Source organism: Chaetodon auriga, chromosome 11, assembly GCF_051107435.1.
Source record: "Chaetodon auriga isolate fChaAug3 chromosome 11, fChaAug3.hap1, whole genome shotgun sequence".
Taxonomy (NCBI): domain Eukaryota; kingdom Metazoa; phylum Chordata; class Actinopteri; order Chaetodontiformes; family Chaetodontidae; genus Chaetodon; species Chaetodon auriga.
In genome coordinates, this window is record NC_135084.1 from 1,142,023 (window position 1) to 1,169,929 (window position 27,907).

The following is a 27,907-nucleotide window of genomic DNA, read 5'->3' on the forward strand; positions in this document are numbered from 1 at the left end:
TGATCACCTCTCACTGTTCCTTCTCCCCAAGTACACACCACTCATGAGGCGTGTGAAACTGTCAGTGAGGACTTCTAAAGTACAGCCAGAGGGAGCAGACTCCACACTCCAGCACCAGTTCCAACACACAGACTGGAGTATGTTTGCCACCTGGGCCACGCTGGACTCACAGATCCACAGACATTGACTCATATGTCTGTTCTGGATTACATCATCATTACATCACCACCAACAAAAAGATAACTTTCCCCTTCCAGAAGCCTTGGATGAACAGTTAGGTCCGCCTCCTACTAAAGGAATGTGATGCTGCCTTCTGATCTGGCAACGCAGCAGCCTACAGCTCATCCAGAGCTAACCTGAAGAGGGGCATCAGGGAAGCTAAACACGCTCACAAGCTACATATTGAGGAGCACTTCCACAACAACACCGACCCCTGCCGCATGTAGCAGGGCATCTAGGCCATCACAGACTATCAGCCAAAAAAGACAGCCCCACTAACCAGCAATGCCTCCATCCCTGATGAGCTCAACAACTTCTACACTCGCTTTGACCATGACAAACCACAACCAACCACCAAAAATGCTCCCCACCCAGATTAACAGCCCCTCACATTCTCCACTTACGACGTGCATTCTGCACTCAGCAGAGTGAACGTCCGTAAGGCTGTTGGCCCTGATGGCATACCCGGCTGTGTGCTCAAGGTCTGTGCAGAACAGCTGGCTCGGGTCTTCACTGACATCTTCAACCTGTCACTCGCCAAGGCAGCATTCCCCACATGCATCAAGACCACCACCATCGTGCCAGTACCGAAGCAGTCAGCTACAGTGGGCCTTAATGACTTCTGCCCCGTCTGACTGAACATTGTCACCAAGTGCTTTGAGAGGCTGGTCTTGGCCCACCTCAAATGCTGTCGTCCACCCACACTGGACCCCATCAACATGCCTACCGACCAACAGGTCAACGGAGGATGCCATCTCCACTGGACTCCACCCTGATGCAACTGGACCCTGAACTTCCTGACCAACAGACCCCAGTCTGTCAGGTTAGACGACCACACCTCTGCCACCCCGGCATCCCACTGGGCTGTGTGCTGAGCCCTCTCCTCTCCTCTCTCTTCACCCAAGACTCCATCATCGAGTTCGCAGATGACACTAGGGTGATAGGCCTGATTAACATTAATGACGAGTCAGCCTACATGGATGAGGTTCAGCAGCTGGCGATGTGGTGTGCTGACAACAACCTGACCCTTAATACCAAGAAGACCAAGGAGCTCATCGTGGACTACAGGAAAACTAAAGGCTGCAGTCACACCCCCATTCACATCAACAGGGCTGAGTTTGAACGCATCTCCAGCTACAAGTTCCTGGGCGTCAACATCTCCGAGGACTTCTCCTGTACAATGACTTTGGTAATGTCCTGGGCCCGTATTCACAAAGCTTCTTAGAGTCCTCTAAGAGAGCTCCTAACTCTTCCTCTTCCTAGCAAGGACTCTTAGCTTAAGAGTGATTCAGGAAGTGTCTGAGAGCAACTCTGAGCAAGGAGAGTACAGAAACTTTTACCTTAGTGAGGAGGTGTGGTTGAAAATGGGTGAAAAGAGAACAAGAAAGCCAAACTGGACACAAGAGCAGTGCCTGCTTTTGGCACAGCTCGTGGATGAAAATAAAACAGTATTAAGAGGGAAATCGGGTCCCGGGATCACAGCCCAAGGGAAGAGGCAGACTTGGGTGTGCATTGCCCAGCAGAACAATGCATCGTTCCCTCTCCTTTTACGGACAAGCGATGAGTGTGAGAAGCGCTGGTATGTGCTGCAATCCCTGTCTGTTTAAGACACTTTTAGGCTTCTTAAAAGTCCTTTTCCCTCCTCCTAACAGTTTTTCACCTTAGGAGCTCTCTTAAGGCCTAAGACGTTTTGTGAATAACTTTTATCTTACCAAGGGATAATTCTAAGAAAAATCTTAGAATTCGAGGAATTCTAAGATTTTTCTAAGAATGACGTCACTAAGAGCTACTTTTAGCCTTAGGATGCTTTGTGAATACGGGCCCAGTTCTTTAGCAAGGATCTCAATATATTTGTCTTCTATATCTTGGATAGTGGCCGAGGTGCCACTACACAAAAAACTGTATTGCAGAGTTGATTTTAACTTTGATCTAATGGTAAATGGTGAATGGACTGTATTTATATAGTGCTTTTCTAGTCTGACAACCACTCAAAGCACTTTAACAACATAGGCTTGCATTCACCCAGTCTTTCACACATTCATATGATGGTGGCTAGGCCACTTGCTCATCACGAGCATTAACACACTCACACACCGATGACACAGAATCAGAAGCAAATTGAGATTCAGAATCTTGCCCATTTTACTTTGACATGCAAACTGCTGAGCCCAGGGATTGAACCACTGACCTTCTGATAGGTGGACAACCGCTCTACCTCCTTGTGTGGGTGTTGTCTTGTGGACTTGAGGTTTGTCATCTTGGAGGTTGAGTGCCAGGCACAGGGACCAGAAGGAGCTCCTCTCCTTACACCAAGACCAGGTGTTATACTGTGTGGTCCAGGAATTCAAAATGAAACAGGAAGTGGAGCTGACAGGAGGCTAGCAGTCTGGGGGTCTGATTGTTTGGGAGCTAGGACTGAAGGAGGATGAACTAATTGCTTCTCCAGCCTGGCTTTCATGGAATCCATTTTCCACAATACCCCCGGCACACCAGGGTTTTCCCAGAACCTGTCTTTATGATATATGACAGTTTCCAAGGAGACTAAAGCTCCCAACCTATACCTAGAGTCCAGAGAATCATCCCAACAGAAATGTAAGTAAAGCGTTATGGAATGAAAGTCCTTCACCTCCTCCAAACGGGGATGCATGTCTGCTGGGTTCATGTCTGGTCGGTTCATTCTGTCATACTGTGTGGTCCATGAAGTGAACCCAATATGCAGACTAAACTAAGACTTTATTTTTCAATAATTACGCTACAAAGGACTTACAGGTAGGTGAAACTGATAAGAATGAAAATCTAAATGTCCTTACGACCAGCAAAACCTCCAATGAAAAAAAAAAAGGGAACCAGTGTCCAAGGTTCCAAAAAACAAAGCAAGGCCCTGGGGAACAAGGTGCAGATCCACAAATAGGTAATCTAGGAAATACTCTTACAGGACATACTCTACAAACTGGCAAGGCACAGATAGCCCACATACAAGGGATTAGCCGACAAGGAAACATGGAAACAAACTCACTTAAATAGGCAGGGGTGGAGAACTAATCAGGCATAGCAGACTTGAATCAGACAAGGGTGGGACACATGTGGGAAGATTAAGAAGAAGAAGAAGAAAACAGGAAGTGGCAAAACTGAACGGACCAGATCATGACACCGGGTCCAGCACCAGAGCCACCCGACCTTGTGGACCCAGGAAGTGGAATGGCTCTTGGCTCGAGGTTGACCGTGAACAGATGCTGCTCCAGCTTATTACTCTGCTGTATAAACCCCGATGTGGGAGTACAGGAGGAGTTCCTACCTAAGTTCTTGTCACCTCAGATATTTTTTTCAGTCATGGACTTCTACTTGAGAGACTGATCGTAAAAATACCCCTTGCTCTACATCTCCCTCTGATGCTGCTATTGCTGCTGCTTGCTTGGCTAGGCTCATCTTTAGCCTGGTGGTCAAGCTAGTTAGCTGTTTGACCATTAGGCGTGTCAGAGAGATGTCTGCCTGTCTGCTCACAGATAAATGAAGACACCCATCACCTGCAAGAGGATCTAAGAAAAAAGGACAAGCTCTTCTTGCACCTCGCCACAATTGACATTGCCCAGGCTAAGCTTGTGTCATACTCCGTGTCCTCAGCTTTTAGTCCCACCAGACTCCAGCAATACCCTGCCTCAGTCTCAGTGCATTCTCGCAGTGGATGGGTTGGCTTCATTTGACGCTCGACCAGCTGTGAGAGAAGATGCATGGTTGAGCATTGGAGAAAAGCCCAAGTCCCGAGCTTCTTCAAACCAGAGGATTTTGGTGGAGGGCAGAAAGCTGTGGGCAAGTGCTCCCCTTGCTGTTCTATGCTCTTTCCATCTGGTAAACAAGTTTCAAACCCTGGAGCCCGCAATCATTGTAGGGATGAGCAGAAATTCCTCCTTCTACAAATGACTCCAATTTGCAATGCCATTATTTGCACATCGTGCAGCCCCCTCTCTTACCATGCCTGGGTAGTCTGCCCATCCTCCAAAGAAACGCGGCACCATTGTCGCTTGCTCTCACTGGGTAGTTGAGCGTCACTGCGGACCTCTCCCCTGTCAGTGTGCACCTTAGGTCATCCATTGCTGAGGAAAATCATACCAACTTTCCAACTGTGCTTGTTGTTGATCCATGGTCCGTCATATTCAGATCAACAGGTGTCACACCTCCTGCCACCTGCTTGCCCTTGTTAAGAACATTAATACTTCCACCCCACAGCTGCTACATCATCACCTGTCTGTCTCAGCTACTGTGGTGCATGTTGACACTAATAGTAAAAATGGTAAATACACACATTCACCCAATCACACATACATTCATACATTGGTGGCTAGGCCACCGGTTCATTGTGAGCTTTAATGATTCACACACTGATGGCACAGCATTGGAAGCTCACTGATACCTGGCTGGGTGAGACAAAGTAAAAAGATTTGATATGAACTTCACCTGAAAATTTCAACTTTATACGTTGTGCAAAATGCAAAAGGAAGGGTGGGGGTTGCTACCCTCCACAGTGATCATTTAGGCTTGAATGTCTGTTCTGGAATTTTCTCATCTTTTGAATATGTTGCTGTTGCTTGTAAATCTATATTCCCTCCTACAATCAAACATGGCTTCTTAGAGGAATTTAGTGATCTACTATCCAAAATTTCAATTCAATTTGACTGCATTGTCATCTCAGGGAACCTCAGCATCCACAATGATAACCCCAATAATCAAGATACAAAACAGTTTACTGATCTGAGTAATTTGAATTCTCATTTTACAGGGCATACTCACAAAAATGCCATAGGCTCAATCTGGTTATCTCAAAGGGTCTGAATATTACAGTTACATCCATTCTAGATGTTGCAATGACAGACCACTTCTACACAATTTTTAGTATGACCTGGCTCTGTAAGCACCACAGTGCAGTCAGAAATAAAAATAAGTATTTTATCCATGAAGATGCAATAGGTATGTTTATCAGACAGCATGCTGACATGGCACCCTTCACTCTGGCAGAGTGGACTGGAGATGCCATGGTGGAGAACTTCAGCTGAGTTCTTGACCAAATTATTGACAACATTTTACCCACAAAAACCAAAATGGTATCTGTAACACCAAATTCTCCTTGGGGGATGGAGTAAGAATAATAATGCAAAAGAAAGTCTTTGTTGCAAAGGGCCAAACTGCTGGTTCATCTCAAATCTTCAAAAATACACTTAGAAGCTTTAATATAGAGAAGAAATTTTCTAGACAAAATTTTTCAGATAATGTATGATAACCAAAACAATGACTAATTTCTATTCTCCACTACTGAGAAACTGCTCAGCCCAAAAAATAAATTTCTGTGGAGTTTCTCTCAAGTCAAATGTCATTCTTTCAAGGAAAAATTTCTGATATTCCAAAAAATCTAACAACATTGCATTTGAATGGGTGTGGCCTTACTCTGCCCCTACATTGTCATACCACCATGGGCACAATGTAGAAATTTTCACCTATTACCTCTAATGAGACAAGAGGCAATACCGCAGCTAAGCTCCTCCACCTGCGCCTATGACCCAGTTCCCACAACATTTTTCAAATGTGTATTCCACTGTCACATGATGTATTGAATATTGTAAACAGATCTTTTTAATCAGGAACCTTCCCGTCTTCCTTCAAGAATGCTATTGTTACACCAATACTAAAAAAAACAACTTAAACCCATCTGTGATAAGTGACTACAGAACAATCAGCAATATCTCTTTTCTTAGTAAACTGCTTAAAAAGAAAAGTCTATAAACAGCTGCGTAGTTACTCATTACTCCACAATATGCACGATGTGTATCAATCCACCTTCAGAGCCAACCACAGCACTGAAGCACTGAGCTCTCATAGAAAATAATCAATGGTGTAAAGATCAACAGTGCTTCAAGCAAACCCTCAATTTTAGCATTACTCTGACTGTCATTGAGTGACCCTCTTCCCCCCTAACAGGCAGGACATTCTCTGTGTCTCGTGACAACTTTAAATCTGGCTCTTTCAACATTCCTTGTACTGTTTGTACTGTTCAATTTATATATGCTGCCACTTGATTCTCTCATACAGAAGCACAATGTCTCTTACCATTCATATATCGCTGTTGATACACAATTGTGTATTTCACATGATAACCTCAGCTACATGATCTTGTCAACTGCATCAGTGAGTTTAGACACTGGATTGCCCAAAACTTTCTGCAGTTAAAAACATGACAAGAATGAGATTGACAGGAGATTTACTCCTGCTGTCTCTGAAAGCCAGCAAGCAGGTTAGAAATCTAAGATTTAGAACTGAACCTCATAAGCCACATTACAAGTGTAGCTGGGACAACATTTTATGACCTAAAAAGTATTCTAAATTTAAATCTATCTTGTCTCAGTCAGTTGCTGAAAAACTGGTTCACCCATTCATTTCCTCAAGGCTAGATTACTGTAATGCCCTTTTTGTAGGACTTCCCAAAAAGATGAGGGACAGCTCTACCTGTTACAGAATGCTACAGCCAGAATACTTACTGAGACAAGAAAAACTGAACATATTACTATGCCTAAATCACTTCATTGGCGTCACATGCAATACAGAATTGAAGTGCTCACTGCTTACAAATCCTCCAGAACTGTCAGATCATTAGACACTGATCAGACAGTGCTCTCAGTAACTATGGACCCAATCTCTCAAACAAACTGCCTGTCAATATAAGATGTACCACAACTGTGCTGTCTTTTAAAAGCAAACTTAAAACCTACCTGTTCTCTCAGGCCTACAGCTGGCCAGTGCCCACCCTGTCTGTCTCTCCATCTCTCTCTCTCACTCACCCTCTCTCTTTCTTTGGGTAAGTATGTGATGTAATGTTAAGGCTGCTTTAGGCTTTCCTTTATAAGTATTTAAATATGTATTCATGTGGTGTTTGATTTTGTTCATATTTAATTTCAATCTCCATATAGGGAGATAAAAGAAAGAAAATGAAAATTTGCCTCTTCTACTGACAGTGCTCCACTCAGGGGAGTACTACCTATTTGAATCAGACAGTGAGGATGAAGAGGATCTACACTCTGAAGAACAGAAGCCTCAGAAACAGACTGCCTGTCAGGTCAGACACACAACTGATATAAAACACACACACACACACACACACACACACACACACACACACATATATATATATATGATAAAATATACAAAATAAAAATAAATAAATAAAGATTTACTCCTGAAGAGGTCGGCCACAGAAACTAAAAATATATTGGCAAACTAAATGTAAAAAGAAAACACAAAAATAAAATATCTGACTGATATTGCATATTGCTTATAGTTGCTGTTGTTATATTAAAATGTGTTACTATTGTTAACGCACAATGTTTAATCTCTAATTTACATATGTTTATTTTATTGTTGATTCTTGTTTTTTCCTTTCAGTTGGCATACCAAGCGTGGGTGACGAGTGTGAAAACAGCTTTGAGAGAACGTCAGAGACGCCAGCGACACTTGAGGACGATTGAGAGAAAGGAGAGAGATGGAAGAGTGGATTCACAACAGGAACCTTCCTCTGTGATAGGTTAAATATTCTTGTGTCCTTTTTTACTATCAGGGATGCCAGAGCAGTGACAAGACATTGTAACAGAGCAAACTGGAGAGGAGAGCATGTGACCTTTGTAAAATGTATTTTGTCAGGAGGAGAGCTTGATTAGCCTAAGTCTACATTTATGCGTGACTTGTGCCAATGATTTGTAAAATATACGATGATGAAGGAAGAAAAGTAGTCTCAGTTCTCTCACAGGCTGCATCAGTAATTGATTCAAAACTTGTTTTGCAGTTGAAGCATGAATTAATGACCACAGTCAACATAATCCAAGATGAGTCGTACACAGACAGACATACTAATATGTATATTGTTTGTGTGTGTGTGTGTGTGTGTGTGTGTGTGTGTGTGTTTGAGGGGGATTAGGTTGTGGGGACAATGGTGTGTTTGAGGACTTTGTCACTCAGGGGGAGGTAGAGGAGCCAGAGGAACAGGAGTCTGGTAGGTTTACGTTCAAGGTCTTTGCTTCCTCAGCCTCTCATTATGCTGCTGTGTCCACTACAATGTGTAGTGAATGAATCCCTTTCTCTTAAGAGTAACTTACAAATACGCTCAGTACATTGGTTTTGTGTTCTGGAAATGGGTTCCTAACAACCCTAAAAAGCTATACAGAGTGTAATTCAGTTCATAAAGCCAGTACAAGAAGTCTTCAGACTGAGTTGATTGGCTCAGATTCTCAACTTTATTGGACTGGGATAGCCATATTTATCAAATAGTACACAGATAACAGTACACACAGCAGGCGTAAATTACTGCTGTCTTAATAATACACGATTTACAACACGCAACTAGTAGAAATGTGAGAACATTTTAGGCGCAAACTGCTCTCCTTGTAATTCCTGTACCTACATTTACAAATAGCCCCAGAAGTCACTCCTCAATCTTTCAGATTGATAGAAAATAGTGTACACAGTAGATGAAGATTTCTCACAAACCTGCTAAATTCCACTTTATCACCTGTTATTCTGTCCTCCCCCATTTCTCTGTGTGTTGCAGGTCATGGTGAGATGGTTCAGAGGATCTTGGATATCCTGCGCTTCTTATGGGCCATAGTTCTGGCCATGGTGGATGGACTGACTCAGTGGCTCAACCTGCTGACCAAACAGTACAGAGAGACATCTACTGTTCTGTGCAATGAACGTTACTTCATCATACACAGGATACAGCAGGTAAACACAACACAGACACTTTTGTTAAGCAAATCAGATCTTTGGAATTGAACACTCAGCACAAACAAACCATACACACACCGTCTCATTTTGTCCGTCTTCCTTTGATTAGCAGCATCATGCAACCGCAGACTTTACAGATGACCGGGTGTCTCAGGGCAGTGAGAGTCCCACACTGGAGACCTCATTGGATGAGACTGATGCAGAAAACTCGACCAGATACAGGTTAGAATGGTGAAGAGTGTTTGTCACTTGTGTTTTCTATTTACCAACCACAGATGAGTGGCACCACTCCTAGAACCATGGATGCTGTTGTGCTGATGTGTTGACATTACCTGAGTATGTCCATAAAGAACAAATCCTCTTTGTTTTTTAAACTTTATTTCCTTTTCATGTAGCAATAACCTCAGGACAAATGTACATATTTAGTATCTCTACTGGTAAGGCTCTAGGAATAGTTGATCATGTGATGTTTGTATTGCCCACCTGTTTCATAGGGTGGCAGCCAGAGGGCTTTAGATTTATGATTTTGCTCTGAATAACACATACCTGTACAATAATCTGTGTTTCATCTGTTTCTCCCTTTTTATGCATTTGTATGTGTATATTTGTTTGAATCACTCTTAGCTGCCTGGAGGTGTATAGTGGGGGTATGACAGGCCAGTCTACCCCCAGGCCAAGGCTCAACAGTACTGGGAAACTCTTGAGTCCAGAACCCCAATCCAGCAGCATGGAGCTGGTATCAGTCTCATCCAAACAACAGCACAGACACTCCAGAACAGCCAGCGAGCTACTGGGAGACAGGTAGATAATGAGGGCGCTCATAACTTACGGTGGCAAACAATGATCCATGGTGACACATTGGTTTTACAGTACTTTGTATCGAACATCAGTGATACCACAATGTTTGCAAAGGGAATGTTCAAGTCATGAATGTATAAAAGAAAACTATTGTTTATTACAACTTGTGTTTTGTTTCATAGTTCTGGTCATTGAAAGAATATCAATGAATACAATGATAAATGAATACAAATTCATGGTTGTGCCTTCTATTCCGTCTCTGCAGGCAGTTCTTCATTGAGGAACTGGAACAGAGCAGAGAGTTCTATAACAACCAAAACCGTCTGCTGAAGCTGTTGTTTGCCATGTACAACCTGCTGGCAGCTAACTCAGAGCTAGTCTGCTATTTCATCATAGTGTTAAACAACGTGGTCAGTGCCTCTGTGATATCACTGGTCCTGCCCATATTGGTGTTCCTATGGGCTATGTTGGCTGTTCCAAGACCAACCAAGAGGTTTTGGATGACTGCTATAGTCTACACAGAGGTAGGAACACAGAGACACACAGAGACACTCATCAGAAACTTAAGAAGCTTCTTTGCCATAAACGACCACAGGCACACGCATAAGGTACACCAATCAATATTCTTTATGTTAACAATTATGTGGTTACAAACAGCAGTGTCAGCAGCAGTTGCATATCAAAAAGTACAGGTCCAAATCATTCCATTAAGAAAAATGAGAGAAAATGTCAAAACGAAATGTAACAGATTTAAATGTTTTTATCAGTTTAAATTAGTTTGTAGCTGAACTAATACAATTTTCTATCATCATGTAAAAAGAGGGCATAGTGACTCACCCTTCAAGAATTAAATTTCACTGACAGTTTCCTTTAACTCCACAGAGATTTTTAGCCTCTCTCAGCTCATTGTTTTGGTTGTAATAATTATTATAATTCTTCGATCAAATAGTAATGTAAATGTATTGTTAAATGTAAAATTAATGAAGGTTACACTTTTTTATTGGTTGAGCATATATTTGTTATCAAATTCCAACATTAATTAGGCTCCTTCACTGATCTAACTTGAGAAACCAATCACAGTTCAAAATGATAATTAAAAAAAAATAAAAAATCCTGGCCAATCAAAAAATACAATGAGCTTGCGCAACAGAGAGTACAGAGAGAACACAGTTAATTGGCTTAACTGACATTAACGGTAGCCTAACCACTAAGCTGAAAAAAAAAAAAGGCTTTTTAACATGTGCAAACAATTTGTCTGTGTGTTATTTGCATCGGGTCAGAGAATTGCACTTTAGTGCGAGCCCTGTGCTTGGTGGTTTTCAGCCAACTTCTTCACCAAGAGATGTATATTTTGCTGGGAACAACGCGCTGGTTTACACTCCACCCCCTCCTCCTCTGGTAGCTGGTTTCTGTCTGGGGTTGTGATTTCCCATCTTGTTTTCTGTGTTTATTCTAATTTTCCTTAAACTTGAAAGTTTTAATTTTTGGCTGAATTGGACATCTAAAGACATATTTAAAGGACAAATATTTAAAAGTTGTGGATGACCTTTGCGACCTCTGATATTTCACGGATACACTCTGCTCTGGCCTACTGACAGAAAAAGCCTGCTTGGGTCTACCAACAGAAAAAGCCTGCTGGCAGCTAAAGCCAACTAGCACCAAGATGCCTCCTTTCTCCGCAGATGACCTCCACAAACTTCTGCAGCAGGTTGCAGTGTTGGAAACTAAAGTTCAGCGTCTGGAAATAAATGCAGAAGTGAACAGACCTTGTGGAAATGACAGCACTTTGCAGCTGACTCAAAACAGCGGACTGGAGAATGCTAACATCCAGCTAATTAGCTCTGATACAGCTCCCACGAAACTAAAGGGCTGTGTATCGGGCAAGAAATCTGCCAGTATCAGTCCGTCCTTGAAAGCTCTCAGGGCAGAGCCCAAGAGTAAATCAGCTGATATGGGGAGACGTCCAACAGGTAGAACTCAGCGCCCAGAGATCTATGATGCGACAGACTGGCCTGCGTTATCATCCTCCTCAACACCTGTGCAGCGTAAAACACAGCCGTGGATAAAAGCTAATGGGAAGATGAGCAACAAAGCTCCCAAACCAGCTAGTGTGCAGTTACATAATCGGTTTGCTCCACTTCTGCAGGACCCTGGATCTCCAACTGAAAACCTGGATAACTTCTCAGACTCACAGAGAAGGGTAAGGCCTGACAGGAAGTCAGAACATAGAAAGCTACAAGGAAAGCTACTGACTGGTCCTGAGACTCTGGTTGTTGGTGATTCTGCTATTAAAGATGTGGGAAGCATGTACAGCAGAAACACAAAAGTGTTGTGCTTTCCTGATGATACAGTCTCCAACATGACCGACAGAATCCTTAGTATTGTTGCAGAAATGCCAACTTTGAAATACCTTGTACTGCACACAGGGGCAAATGACATTGCGAAACAACAATCTGAAGTGCTCAAACGAGACTTAGGTAAACTGCTAAATGCAGTGAGCTTTCTGAATGCTGAGGTCTTCTTCAGTGCGCCTTTACCACGAGTCAGAGGAGGAGGAGAGAGATTCAGCAGATTGTTGGTGGTAAACAGATGGCTTTCAACTGTATGTGATGTCCACTCAGTGCATTTTATTGACAATTTAAACTTTTTCCGGGACCACAGACATTTTTTCAAGACGGTCTTTCCCTAAACAAGTCGAGAGTAAAACTTTTTGCCTCCAACCTATCTTTCTTCCTGCGTAACACTGTTCCCACTCCCAAGGACAAGAGACAAGAGGAATCCAAACAAAAGCAGCAAACACCAAAACAAGAAGGAGAACCGACTCTCCCCCTGTCTGTATGCTCTAACCATGATGGGTGCCAGAGCAAAAAAGGGGATGCCCCATGACCTCCACCAAGGGCCACTGCTCATGAGGATTCAACGACTCCAACCACCACAACTCCACCTAGGTCACCATCTTCAACTGCCCAAACTCCATCTAGCTCATCATCTTCACTGGGTATCCCATCACCCTCCTCCCCCCTGCTGGAGTTTACTGACCAAATGAACAAACTTGTCAGCGCTGGCATCAGACTTACTCCTCGCCCATCTGGGATCCTGTCCCCCCAAATTCCACCCCGCCCCCTACAACCACCCTGTCCCTCTTGACCACCACAGTGCCGACGGGCACCACCTCCACCCCCTCCACAGCTTGATCTGAACCTACTCCAGTCCCCTAGTAAGAGCCCAGCACAGCCACCTATTTGTGTTGGTAACTGATGTGTTCTGGGTCCAGCTTTTAAGGCAAATGTTATGCCTGACTTTTCCAAGGAAATGGGCCCTGCCATTGTGCCGGAAGCTTCATTGATTCATGTCTCAATAGGTAGGAGGAGAAGATCGGTCCATCGCTCCTGAAACATCACGTCATTGAATTTAACATGTATTCCATGTCAGCCACAGTATGTTCTAAAACATGGGGATGTTGGACTTTTTAGCACATTTAAGTTAGCTCTTTTAAATGTTAGGTCTTTGGCAGGCAAATCATTCTTAATCAATGACTTTATCATCAGGCACAAGCTTGATTTTATGTTTTTTACTGAACTTGGTTAGGACAAGATAACAGTGCAGCAGTTCTCAATGAGTCAGCCCCTCCGAATTTCAGTTTCATAAGTGAAGGAAAAAGGCACCTTGGAGAAACACGACACTGGTCAAAGTCCAGAAAAGAGTCTGCAGACAGGCAGAGTGCAAGTGGCGAAAAACCAAACTCCAGGTTCATTATGAGATTTACAAAAACAGTCTCCACACCTATAACCATGAACTAAAAAAGGCAAGGCAAGCATTCCTCTCAGAGATTGTCAACAGAAACTGTAATAATGCCTGCACATTGTTTTCTGTTGTGGATTGACTGACAAACCCCACAGCATCAGCCCTTCCTGAACTGCTATCCAACAAGTCATGCAATGAATTTGCAGCCTTCTTTGCAGATAAAATTTCAAGGATAAGATAAACAGTGTGCAGCTCCAGCTCAGGCAACATAATAAGTCCATCTGTGCCTCCTTTTTTCCAGTTAATAAAGCACATTTTAACCTTCTAGATCATACAAGGCTGACAGAAACTGTAATACAGTTAAAATCCACAACATGCTGCCTTGATTCTCTGCCAACAAACTTTTTCAAAAATGTTTTTGATTGCATAGCTTCAGATGTGTTGCAGATAATAAATAATTCTCTTCAGTCTGGTCAGTTTCCCCAGGCCTTGAAAACTGCAGTAATAAAACCTCTCCTAAAAAAGACTAATCTGGATGCTTCAGGAATAAGTAACTACAGGCCAGTATCAAATCTTCCCTTTTTAGGAAAAATTATTGAAAGGGCTGTTTTTCAACAAACGCATGCTTTCATGATGCAGAACAATCTTTTTTAATGCATTTCAGTCTGGATTTCGTCCACACCACAGCACTGAGACTGTACTTATCAAAGTTTTAAATGACATACATCTGAATAATGATGCTTCCAAAACCTCAGTATTAATATTATTAGATCTCAGTGCTGCCCTTGATACAGTTGATCATGACATACTTCTTGACAGACTGGAAAAGTGGGTGGGACTTACTGACACTGTACTACACTGGTTCAAATCCTATTTACAAGATAGAGACTACTTTGTGTCAATTGGTGAGCATGTTTCTGAACTAAAAAAGATAATGTGTGGGGTGCCACTAGGGTCCATTCTGGGACCACTTCTTCTCAATATCTACATGTTGTCCCTAGCTCAGATTATGGAGCAGCATAATATTTCTTATCATACTTACGCAGATGATACACAACTTTATATTTCTGTGTCATCACATGACTACAGTCCCTTACTTTCACTGAGTGAGTGAATTCATCAGATCAATGAATGGATGTGCCAGAATTTTCTTCAGCTTAATGCAGATAAGACAGAAGTGATTGCATTTGGCCCCAAAAATGAAAGGTCAAAGATCAGTGCTCACCTTAACTCCATGTCACTGACAACAACAGATAAAGCCAGAAATCTTGGTGTAATTATTGATTCTGACCTGAATTTTAACAGCCATTTAAAGCTCATTACCAAATCAGCCTACTACCACCTGAAAAATATAACCGGAATTAAGGGATGTCTGTCCAAAGAAGACATGGAAAAACTTGTTCATGCATTCATTTTCACAAGGTTGGACTATTGCAATGGAGTCTTTGCTGGCCTAAACAAAAAAACAATTAGGCAACTACAGCTGATTCAAAATGCTGCTGCACGAGTCCTTACAAACACCAGAAATGGACCATATCACACCAGTCCTCAGATCACTACATTGGCTTCCTGTGAGTCAAAGAATAGACTTTAAAATCTTACTGTTGGTTTACAAAGCATTAAATGGTCTAGGACCAAAATATATTCTAGATTTATTAACTCTATATGAAGTATCCAGACCTCTCAGGTCATGAGGGACAGGTCTAGCTCAGCTATTCCTAGCACTTTAGCAAAAGCCTTCCAGTCATGGTATGAGAACCGGGGCCCATGGTCAGAACAATGTCATGTGGAATGCCTTGTAACCTGACAACATGTTGTGTTAGAACTCCTGCTGTAGTGCGATGAAATGCGCAGCCTTGAAAACACAGTCTCTGTAACTATGGTTGGTATGGCAGTGTTACCTTTAGAGGATGGCAAACCACTGACAAAGTCCAGAGCTATATGGGACCATGGCCTCCAGGGGACAGGCAGGGGGTGGAGGATTCCAGCCGAGTCTCGGTCAGAGACATTGCTCCGAGCACAAGTGGCGTGGGCAGTGATATATTCAAGTGCGTCTGTCTCCAGAGAGGGCTACCAAAAGTGTTTGTGACGGAGAGACATGGTTCGGTTGGCTCCAGGGTAGCAAGCAAGACTGGTAGCATGAGTCCATTGCAGCACCTGGGAATGGACTGATTGGGACACAAAGAGTTTGTTAGGTGGACTGTTACCTGGGTCAGGATTTTGTTGCTGGTGTTACACTTAACACATGCTAAGTGTTAAGGACTCAAATATGCAGACCAGAGACAGAGATAAATTAACAATAATAATTTATTTTTACACACAAGAGGAACAAAAGGCACACTCATAAGGAGTGGAAATGGACAAAAAGGCAGCGAAGAACAGGCAGGCAAACACAAGCACAGACGGGGCTGGCAGGCACGGAAACAGAGAAGCAGACATTAGTGGCAAACTGACAAAGTCCAACATTAATCAGAAACACAATCACGAGAGTACTACTCACACTGTGGACAACATGGAAGAGCGACAGAGAGATGAGGACAATCTGGCAACAGGTAGCAAGGGGAGCCTCCCTTTTATTCTGTGCATCAGGTAATGCGCGCCAGGTGTGCTGCTGACAAGGCAGAGCCAGCCGAGTGTAGGGAAACACCCAGCTGAGACAGACAGGGGAACAGACAGACAACCAGATAACACAATGGAAAAGGGGAAAAGAAAACACTGGGACAAGACAGGTGGCGGTTCGTTAACAGCTGGGCTTCCTGGACCACTCTTTCAATCTCCCAGGTGACTGCAGCCTGACCAGCAGGCAGAATGGTGTCGGGAGTTGCATCAGGCTCAGATGGGGAGAACTGACAGGAGATGGTGTCTGGTTTGGTGTTCCAGGATCCTGGTCTGTAAGTGAGAGTGAAGAAAAGTGCCCACCTGGCTTATTGGGAGTTGAGTCTTTTGAGTGACGTATGTCTGCGTGACAGATTCTTATGATCAGTCCAGACAACAAATGGCTGTTCCTTTGGTGAATGAGGGTGCAAGCGGTTCTCTAACCCCACATTTTGAGACAGGACAGCCCTCACAGTGGTGCCTGAAGCATCCACCTCCACAATGAATTGCTTACCTGTGTCGGGTTGTACCAACACTGGAGCCGTGGTGAACAGCTCCTTCCATTTATTGAAGGCCTTGTCCCCCTTAGCTGACCAGCTAAAATTCACTGAAGAAGAAGTTAGCTTAGTCAGAGGTGCAGCAATCTCACTGTAATCCTGGATGAACTGCCGATAGAAGTTAGCGAACCCCAAAAACTGCTACAACTTCCTATGGGTCTCTGGGACTGGCCACTGCTCCACCGCCCTCACCTTTTTCAGTTTTTTCAGGTTAGAGAGTTCCAGAGTTAGGGAGCAGAGCGGCTGAAAGCTCAGCTCCCCATGGTGCTGAGGCGGGCAGGGAGCACAGTAAGGTGGATGGAGGAGGAGGACCTGAGGGAGCGGGAGGGGCTGGCGACATGGAGGAGATCAGACAGATAGGGAGGGGCGAGGTTGTGGATGGCTTTGAATGCACACAGGAGGATTTTGAATTCGATTCTGAAATTGACCGGGAGCCAGTTGAGTTGCAGTAGGACGGGGGTGATGTGGTGAAAAGAGGGGGTTTTGGTGATGATGCGAGCGGCTGAGTTCTGTACGAGTTGGCGCTTATGGAGGGATTTGTGAGGAAGACCAAAGAGGAGAGAAATGCAGTAATCGATACGGGAGGTGACGAGGCTGTGAACGAGGATAGAAGTAGTACGGGGGGTGAGGGAGGGACAGAGACGATTAATGCTGCGTAGATGGAAATATGCAGACTGGGAAATGTTATTAATGTGAGATTGAAATGAAAGTGAGCTATCGAGGATGATACCCAGACTCTTTACCTGAGGGGAGGGGGAGACTGAGGAGCTGTCAATTGTAAGTGAGAAGCTTTAGAGCTTTAGGGTTGCGTCCCTGAATAACAAAAACCCAGGAAAGATACAGACTTGTAAGGTTGACATCATTTGACTTAATGCCTTACATTAATGCAGGTCTTTAATGGATTACTGTCTTGCACAATTCAAATATTCTTATCCTGCATACTGTTAGCTATTGCACATTCCTGCACAAAACTGTACCACTCTTTCATTTAAATAATGATCGTATTGTAGAAATCATTTTTATTGTTTTTATGTGTTTTTCATATTTCATTGTCCTTGCAGTGCTTGCTTTTTATTTTTGTACTCTTGTACTTGCTATGTTTGTTGCTATGCACCAAAGCACCAAGGCAAATTTCTCATATGTGAAAACTTACTTGTCAATAAACCTAATTCTGAGATCTTTCACCTCAGTATTCCAATTACTGCTTTACACTAAAAAGTCCAAGATGACTGCCATACACAGGTCACAACAAGCTAACATATGATGGATGGACAGTATGTGTATTATTTCCTTTTCTGTGCTCTTTTCTGATCTAACTGGTGACACTGCTCTGCTGCTCAACTCCTTTCCAGGTGATGGTGATAGTAAAATACCTTTTCCAGTTTGGATTTTTTCCCTGGAACAGTGTTTATGAGATGACTCTGAATGAAGACAAACCTTTCTTCCTACCTCGAATCCTGGGCTTGGAGAAGACTGACAACTACATCAGATATGATCTTCTTCAGCTGCTGGCTCTGTTCTTCCACAGATCCCTGCTCATGGTCAGTTAGTATTACAGTAATGGTCACACTTTACAACCAGTAAGTCATGCTAAACTTGTGCTACCAGGTGAAAACAACAAGGGCATAACTGGCTATACTCCACTTTTCAGAATACACCCCTGCAAATGCATGGTCATGCTTTGTGCTAAAAAGTTCCCTCCAGACAGTGACTTTCTATACAGCCAGTGAAAACAGGACCATTCATTTCAGTAAGCCCCACTTGTCAGGCTTTGAGTTCCAGTATAGTGTTTATGTTTTATCAGCTGTCAGTTTCATGACACTTCTGCCCTAGGTGATTGAACCTGATGTGTGTCTCTTCCGAATGGTCCACATACTCTGGTCAGCTTTAACAGTATAATAGAACCTGTGACAGACAACTAACAGACAAATCTGTCCCCCTGTTATCCGGAGCACCTCTGTATAGGACATACAGACTGACTGTGCTTATCATAAACTCACTGTTGAGTGGCTACAACAACAAATATTGCTATATGATGAATTAAAACTCAGGTAAGGTTAAATAGTCACAAAATAGAACAGATGAATATCAATTGCTTGAAAGACATAGAAAAAAAAATATTGGCATAACATACAAGAATGTATGTATGTTTTACATCCCTGTAGGATAATGAGGTAATATTATACAGGGCTTAAAGCGACAAACGAAGTGATATCAGTAACTAATAGCAGTATCTGAGATGCTGGTGAAGGGACAACTCCTGCAGCTCATTATTTAATTAGTGTCATATATGCTGTAAGCACATGCTGTTTTACCACACTACTGTGGAACTAGAGGCCTGAGGCAGAAGCATACTGTTTATGCATTTCAGCATCATCTGACCAACTGGTGAGGTGGAGCAGCATTGTTCTTCTATTGCATGGTAATGCTAGTTAGGCCTAGTGTTTTGGTACAGTATGATTGGGAAAATTGTGCTCAGACTATTTCTAATGTACCTTGAGTAGATGCTTACTATAGCAAAAATACATGGACATGCCACACAAACGTGATCTATGTTGTTATAGTTTTAAACAATATATTAAATCTTTACTTGAGAAACAGACATTGCTCACAAATCTCAAATCCAAGAAAGAGCAGGACAGAGAAGAAAGGTAAACTCTCCCCATGCTGCTTTTTGCCATTTTAGTCAACATAACTTCAGCCTCACTCGTTTGGATTTTTTTTTGTGTCCACTCTGTATGTGTGTGTGTACAGCGTTATGGCCTGTGGGACCACGAGGGCCCGCTAGAGAAACAGAGCCCCTCATCAGAAAGTTATAAAAATGAAGGAAAAACTGGAAAAGAAAATGAAGATGGAAGGCAAAAGGAAGGAGGAGGAGAAGAGGGGGAGGGAGACAGCTCAATATCCATCCTGGAAAATCTGGAATTTACTGAACTGGACCATCTTACAAAGGTTTCCACAAATACTTCTACTACTATAACCTACTATCTGTCACTGTGGCCTTGGCCACTGACAAGACAAGCTGACAAGCAGTGACACAATGTTATATTATCAATATATAATATATTGACAGATATAAGACTACTTTCGTATTTTTTTAAAATCCATTGTTTGTCAATGTAGGATAATGCGGACTATGCTGAACCAAGTACCAGCTCAGCTGCTGCTACCCGACAACCTGCAGCAGAACCAGCACCCATTCAGTCAAAAGATAGACAGGAAACTCTGTCTGGGCTGAGGGACATGTCGAATCCCCTCAGTTGCTCGAGGAACGATAACATGCAGGGAGACAGTGAGCAGGTGATTGAGGGTGTCCCAAGGAAAAGCAGCAACATCCGCTCCCGCAAGAAACCTAAACAACCGTGCAGCAAAGGTTTGTAGCATCATTATGTATGGACTGTGATGGTAGAGATGTGACTAATAACATTAAGATTGGTGCATTCCGTTAAGGTGTCCCACATCCCACAGATCTTGTATTGAGCAAGCTTCCTCACTTCGCCCCCCCCCTTTAAGTGTAGTGTGGATTTGTAGTGATTAAGGTCTATTTTCACCTTCCTTTCAGTCTGCCTTCTTGGTTAAAAAAAAAAGACACTCTAGACATCTTTTAGGTGTGCACCTGTTTCCTCGGTGACAACTTTAGTTGAGTCTAACAAAAATATAACAATTTACAAATAAGGACATCCACAGAGATAAATCTCACTTTCTCTCAAATTGTTGCCAAGCACAAAGTAGCTTAAGCTGAGTGGACGCTTGCAAAACTTACTGAAATGCATGGAAAATATCAACTAACAGTGCAAAATATATTTGGCTACAATATGTGCATATGTGAATTCACAGTTCAAACTAAATGGCAGCTGCAGGCATGTGTTAATTTCTGTTACCAAGTGGGGACTCCACTGACACACGTTACCACTCTTAACTTTAAGTTATCGAAATGTTACAAAAACATTCTTTTCTCTTGATATGTTAGCAAGTTATTACACCCAAGTTAACTGACTAACTGTTAAGATGAACGACATACCTGAAAAATTGGGAGAAATAGTCACAAAAGTGATTGGGTGACTTTACCTCTGTGAGAACTTTTGTTTAATGAGGAAAATATCACAATATCCCCCAGGTACATGGTTGGAGACACAAGCAATTAATAAAGCATTAAGTATTTTGTCTCATATTTGCTGAAGAGCACTTTACACCCTGACAGCAATCAATAAATCAAATGCTTTGACAAAAAATATATACACAGTACCAGTCAAAAATCTGGACACACCTTCTCATTCAATGGTTTTTCTTTATTTCTTTTATTCTTTCTTCATTGTAGATTAATACTGAAGACAACTATGAAGGAACACATATGGAATTGTGTAGTAAACAAAAAAGTGTTAAACAAACCAGAATATGTTTTATATTTTAGATTCTTCAAAGTAGCCACCATTGTCTTTGATGACAGCTTTGCACACTCTTGACATTCTCTCAATCAGCTTCCTGAGGTAGTCATCTGGAATGGTTTTCCAACAGTTTTGAAGGAGTTCCCAGAGGTGCTGAGCACCTTTTGGCTGCTTTGCCTTCACTCTGCGGTCAAACCCATCCCAATATAAAATCTGGTATGTGTGGCTGTCGCAGGCCTGTAATAAGGCCATGCAATCATTTTGTTTGGACAGGTCTCCACAAGTCTAGGCAGATATATTGCTAAAGCTATAGCAAGCTAGTTATCCAAAAAATGGCAAAGACAATGCAACCAAAATTTCCAAATCCTATCATACTAGCTTGATAGCTGTGAGCACAATAGTTATGTTTGTTGTTTCTGTTCATTATGATAATTAGGTGTTTTCTTACCTTATCATTTGACAATGATAAGCTGTGCTCCTTTCCCCAATGCTCTCTCATCCTTCAGCAGGAGTCAGACAGTGTGCATTCACATGTTTCAGGGTGGTGGCTTTAGAGGGAGGCCTGAGGAAGGGGATGGAATTATTTCAGTTGGATACTTTCAATATACATCTCACTTTTGATGGTTTCTCCCACATTACCAACCCCAGTTTTAGCCATATTTTTAAATGTGATAATAGCTGAGCAAAACTTATTTGAACTCAAAAATTCTAAATGTACACCACCAATGGTCTGACCACCATATTATTCAGTAGTGTTATTTTACCTACACTAACACTTTAACCAGATAATGATGCATGTACAGCACTGGTCATCTGTATGGTGCATCATAAATGATGGAAATTCAAGCATAAAATCCTGTATTTCAGACAGCCACCATACTGATGCAATATTCTTGCTCTGATTGTTCTTGTAAGTTTCAACCACAGCATGCCATTGCACTAAACTGATTTGCTCAATGTGTGGTTTCAAGAGAAAGAAAGTGTGAATTCTTTCCTGTTCTGTTAATGCCTTGATTTGGCATTCCTGGAACTAGCAAAGACGACACACATTCCAAGTATCAGTGTTGATAGCTTGCTGAAGCTTGATAGTAAATCCTGCTCTTAAATTAGGTAAATTTTATTATTTGCAGGCTCACACACCTGGTAATCACTTTCCTAATGTGTGATTTAGACCAAAAGTGTGAGGATCCACTAGATCTGTCTGCTCCTAGTGTTCTCTGTTTCCCTTTTCCCTAGTATTATGTGTCTGTCTGTCTGTTTGTCTGTCTGTCTGTTCCCCTGTCTGTCTCTGCTGAGTGTTTCCCTGCACCCAGCTGACTCCGACTCAATGCATTCAGTCGCCTTCTGAATCTCAGGCAGGGCTCTTGTCTTGCGACTGAATGTGCTGTGTAGTTCCAAACACTGGCTGCTGACGCGGGTTGGGATGACACAGCGCTACGCGGCGCATTTATCCAGGGGCTCAGCGAGCAGCTAAAAGACGAACTGGTCTCCCAGGATGAACTGACCGACCTACAGACCTTAATCAACTTTATGATTAAAATTGACAACCGCCTCCGAGAGAGACATATGGAAAGATCTGCCTGCTCCTCATATCAGGGGCCTCCACCCTCCAGCCATCCCACACCTTCTGAAGCCGCTAGTCGGGATGAGCCGCCATGCATGCCTGCCAGCCGCCCTGCGGAGGACGAGCCTGTGCAGCTGACACCCGCTGAATGCCTCCGCAGAATCCGGGCAGGTGAGTGCATCTATTGTGGGCAGATGGGCCACTTTCTGCCTAAATGTCCGCTGCGGCCAGAAGACATGGCTCAGAGAGACAAGACAAGCTCAATCTCCCAAAATTCCCCGGCTTCACTTAATTGTCGGAGGGTAGGTTTTAGTAGATTCCGGAGCGGAGGAAAACCTACTGGACGAGCTCACGGCACGACAGGCTGGATGCAAACTGGACAGGTTGGCGAAGACGATCAAGGCGTACGCTCTTAACGGCAAGATCCTCACCAAGGTAACATACGGCACCACTCTTGTCCACATGCAGATATCAGGTAACCACCATGAGGAAGTCTCCTTCCCGATAATTTAGGCTCCTCACTCCCCATTAGTACTCGGGCATCCATGGTTACAGCTTCACAACCCACACATTGACTGGCTTCAGGGAAAGATACTGGGGTGGAGCTCCCACTGTCTCCACTCAGCCTGGAGGAGTTTCCGGTTCCGTCTCTGTTCCCTCTGAGCCTCCAGATCTTTCCAGAGTTCCCTCAGCTTACCATGACCTCAAGGAGGTGTTCAGCAAGGAACATACCCTGTCTCTGCCCCTGCATCGGCCCTATGACTGCGCCATCGACCTCATCCCAGGTGCTCCTCTCCCTACCAGTTGACTATACAACCTGTCTTGACCTAAAAGAGGCTATATATCAATATAGCAATATATCTCTGAATCTCTAGCAGCAGGTATTATCAGGCCTTCCTCCTCTCCTTTGGGTGCTGGATTTTTCTTCATAGCTAAAAGGGACAAGACTCTCCATCCTTGTATAGACTTCTGGGGTTTGAACGAAATCACAGTAAAGAACAAATATCCACTACCCCTAATGAACTCTGCCTTCGAGTCTCTCCAGGAGGCAGCCATCTTCACCAAGTTGGATATGAGAAAGCCATATCACCTGGTACGTATCAAGGAAGGGGATGAATGGAAAACAGCCTTCAACACCTCTTTAGGTCACTTTGAGTACCTGGTCATGCCATTCAGGCTCACCAATGCCCCAGCAGTATTCCAGGCACTCATCAACGGCGTCCTGAGAGACTTTTTAAATATCTTTGTTTTCGTCTATCTAGACGATATTTAGATTTTTTTTTTTTTCCTGCTCTGCCAAGGAGCATGAGGTCCATGTCCGGCCGGTACTCACTCGCCTCTTAGAAAACAGGCTGTTTGTCAAAGCTGAGAAGTGTGAATTTAACGTGCAGTCTGTCTCCTTCCTCGGGTTTGTCATCCAGTAAGGAAGGCTGAAAGCTGACCCAGAGAAGGTGAAGGCAGTGGAACAGTGGCCTGTCGCAGAGTTGCAGCGGTTCCTGGGGTTCGCCAACTTCTATCAAAGGTTTGTCTGGGACTATAGCAAAGTATATATAGCTGCCCCTTTGACCAAGCTGACTTCTACCAAAGTGAAGTTTAGCTCGTCAGACGAGGCAGACAAAGCATTCAACACTCTCAAGAAACTGTTTACTTCAGCTCCGGTACTGGTCTAACCCCACCACTTGTGTGAAGAGCAAGGCCTCCCATCAGGCACCAGCTGGGCTCCTCCATCCCCTGCCTGTCTCTGGCAGACCCTGGTCTCACATTGCTGTGGACTTCATCTCCGGACTGCCTCCTTCCAAGGGTAACACTGTCGTACTCAGTGTTGTTGACAGCTTCTCTAAAGCGGGACACTTCATTCCTCTCCACAAACTCCCTTCTGCTGTGGAGACCGCAGTGCTTTTGACTCTGCATGTGATTAGACTGCATGGCATACCCACTGACATTGTTTCTGACCATGGCCCCCAGTTTATATCTTAGGTCTGGAAGACTTTTGCTGAAGCCCTGGGGGCCATGGTCAGTTTAACCTCCGACTATCACTCACAGTCCAACGGCCAGACCGAATGAACCAACCAGGATCTGGAAACCGCCCTGCACTCTGTCATCTCCGAGAACCAGACTAACTGAAGTTCCCTCCTACCATGGTTGGAATGCTCTCAACTCTCTCTCGCACAACTCTCTCACCTCCTCTGCCAGTGGTTTCCCCCCCTTCGAGGTCTCCCTGAGGTACCAACCCCCCCGTTCCCTTCCCAGGAGAAGGAAGTCGCAGTGCCAGTGGTCACCAACCACATCACCAGAATGGATCCCTCCCTCATCAATGATTTTCATTGCAACCACCCCGAGAGCTGCTAGGATGCCAGGAGGCATCCGTTGAGGGGAGGGTACTGTGAGGATCCGTTAGATCTGTCTGCTCCTAGTCTTCTCTGTTTCCCTTTTCCCTAGTGTTATGTGTCTGTCTGTCTGTTCCCCTGTCTGTCTCTGCTGGGTGTTTCCTTGCACCCAGGTGACTCCGCCTCTCTGCCAGCACACCTGGAGTGCATGAGCCTGATTAAGGCTCAGTATTTAAGGGTGATGCTGAACTAGGGTGGTAGCTGGATTACCCTGATCTCTCCCATGAGTTTACCAGAACTGTGCCAATGGAGTATTTCCAGTCTTTGCCAAGTTGCTGTCTCAGCCTTTTGTCTGGTGGCTTTTTCTTTTGCCTCACCTGTGCTTTGTTTGTTCACAGTGCCTACCAGCCACGTTCAGCCTTTGCCCAGCCTCAGCCTCCCACGTGGAGAATTGTTTGTTCCACTCGAGTGCCCCATTTGTTTTTCTCCCCACTTGTTGAGTGTTTTTGGTTATCGTTCCCACTCCTTATGAGTGCGCTTTTTGTTGTAGTTCTTGTTAATAAATTTGTTTTCCCTTTTACTCCTGTCTCCTGGTCTGTACATTGAGTCCAGTTACTGCTAAATTGTGGCCAAGCCTAACAAAAAGATACTCACATGGCATGTGTAACAAAGAGAAAATATGTTTAGGGAAAGATTTTAAACTATCTTCACTGTTTATTTCTCTTTGGTGCTAATCCTATTTAAATCCCTCCTTGGTTATGGTTCTGACTGTTGCAGTAGAGGTCACAGCTGAGGCTGCAGATCCCTGTGAAGAACCAGTGAAGAAGAAGCAGAGAGGCTTGAAGAGAGAAGCAGCCAGTCAAAGACTGCTTGTTGCTGGACACAAGATAAAGAATGCCTTCATCTGTGGGTGAGTATAAAGACTGTCACCATATGAAGTCACCCTTAGTAAACATTTATTAATCTATTTCACATGTTGATGAAATAATCAATACTTTATTTCTAAAATGGTCTTAGATTAATGCAAATAATTATGTTCCAATCTCTGGAGGAATTAAAATGCAATGTGACGTTTTACTGAAATTTAATTACTTTTCCAGTAATTTAGTGGTGTAATGCTTGCCATTTTGTTTTCCTCTACAGTATTCAGAGTGTTTACAGGCCGGCTCAGAGTTTCTTCAGGGGTATTCTCCATGCTGAGTATCGAGCTGCCACCGATGTCTATGCACTCATGTTCCTGACTGACGTCATCGACTTCATTGTCATCGTCTTTGGGTTTTGGGCTTTTGGGGTGAGAGAAATAGAAGGACTGTTGGATGGAAGTTGTCATTTTGCAATTATTTACCAGTTATCTACAGTATACCTTAATGAGTAGAAAATTGAAAAAACATCAGGAAAATTTTGTGATTAAAATTAAGAAGAAATTGAAACATTTAAACTAAACTGATAAGAGGTCAGCAGGGATTGGCTCAGCACCCAAAATCTCATGAACGGAGCTTGATGTCTGGCTTTGCTGTGAACTCCTCGCAGAACCACAGCCTTAAGCGAGTCAGGAACAACATTGGAAACATTTGGCCTTATTTTTATCTTGTGATGGAGACGAACTCTTTAAATCTTTCCCTCTTAGAGGGCCTCCGATGGCTGTTTTATACCCCTCTTTAATGCAGAAACAGATTAGAGTAGAAAAGCAAGTAAATTTGAGGAACAAGAACAACATACACAAAAGTAATTAGAAGTTGTCAACTCACTGTGGGAAAACACTTAACAGCACTACACCCTAATCCACAGTCCTTCATAAACCTGACCACACAATAATCCTGAAATGCAATAGAACAGCAACAAGCATCAAGCTGATCTGAAGATCCAAATAAGGTACACCTATAAAATCTAGTGTAATCTAATATACCAGCTCAAGCATGAATTCACATTGCATATATTGCCTGTAATGTTCAGGGTTATTTTTAATGCTGTTTCTAATATTCTGCCCCTCTCATGTATTTAAATAGGCAGGACCAAAAATGAGAAACACCTCTCCAGTGCAATTCAGTGTAATACCATCCCTAACTATGACTCACTTCCAGCTATCAGAAGTAGTATCCATTTTGAATAACAGAATTCAACTTGCATTAAACTTACCTCACCCTTTGAAAGAGAAAAATTTATAGCCAATTAATTAATTTGGTCACAGTTTGAGGCTTACTGTAGAGTTGTTCACTTGTGTGCAGTGACCAAAATGCTTCACACATACAAACCCACATAAACAAGTTCTTTATGGATTAAAGCTTTATTACTATTAAGTAGACTCAATCACTACTAACTACACACTATGCACACACACACACACACACACACACACACACACACACACACACACACACGCTAAAAAGGACAACTGACCACACACAACTGCTAACACATACACAACTAATAACTACTACAAATAAATGATCAAATGAATTTGACCAGTAGTGGACGGCTCTTGGGCATTCTCAGGTGTGTTCGGTCCCAAGTTGCATCTTGGCCAGCTGATGTGTCTCTTTCTGGTTGCTGCCTCCCAACAGGCAGCAGGGTGATAACCTCACAACACAATCCCTGAGTTGGACAGGAGACATGGCATATGTTACAATTCTGGCTGTGACAATGACAGCACTGAGCAGAGTGGAGCAGTGTTCTTGATATTAGCTGGATGTCTTCAGCATGCACAGTGCAGTTTGTGTAGCAGCTTGTGCTGCAGTCCGTGCAGCAGTGCACAGACTGCAGCTTAGGTTGTTTTCTTGGCAGTGGCCACCGGCCCACTTGCCTGGGATAAGGCTTTGACATCAATAGTCTGAACTGAAGAGCAGATGAGGCACCAAATGAAGAAAGAAAAACTTTTTTTTTCATCTTGCTGTAGTTTTATGGAGAGGGGAACAGTGTCCAGTGTTAGATGTCTGGTGTCAGAAGTGCAAAACTTCACCA

General features: G+C 43.3%; 1 protein-coding gene across 3 annotated transcripts in view; it reads left to right on the forward strand.

The window, feature by feature from the left end:
- The window catches only part of piezo1 (piezo type mechanosensitive ion channel component 1 (Er blood group)), a 209,035-nt gene that overhangs the window by 148,888 nt on the left and 32,240 nt on the right, over positions 1 to 27,907 (forward strand). For 2 of the 3 annotated variants that reach the window (XM_076743050.1, XM_076743052.1), the window contains exons 31-42: positions 7,218 to 7,318; positions 7,645 to 7,783; positions 8,174 to 8,248; positions 8,804 to 8,976; positions 9,089 to 9,201; positions 9,604 to 9,780; positions 10,043 to 10,301; positions 18,026 to 18,214; positions 19,428 to 19,625; positions 19,797 to 20,046; positions 25,727 to 25,859; positions 26,093 to 26,240. In XM_076743050.1, coding sequence (XP_076599165.1) covers positions 7,218 to 7,318; positions 7,645 to 7,783; positions 8,174 to 8,248; positions 8,804 to 8,976; positions 9,089 to 9,201; positions 9,604 to 9,780; positions 10,043 to 10,301; positions 18,026 to 18,214; positions 19,428 to 19,625; positions 19,797 to 20,046; positions 25,727 to 25,859; positions 26,093 to 26,240 — 1,955 coding nt within the window. The remainder of the gene's footprint in view (positions 1 to 7,217; positions 7,319 to 7,644; positions 7,784 to 8,173; positions 8,249 to 8,803; positions 8,977 to 9,088; positions 9,202 to 9,603; positions 9,781 to 10,042; positions 10,302 to 18,025; positions 18,215 to 19,427; positions 19,626 to 19,796; positions 20,047 to 25,726; positions 25,860 to 26,092; positions 26,241 to 27,907) is intronic. The other variant, XM_076743051.1, reaches the window with a different exon arrangement.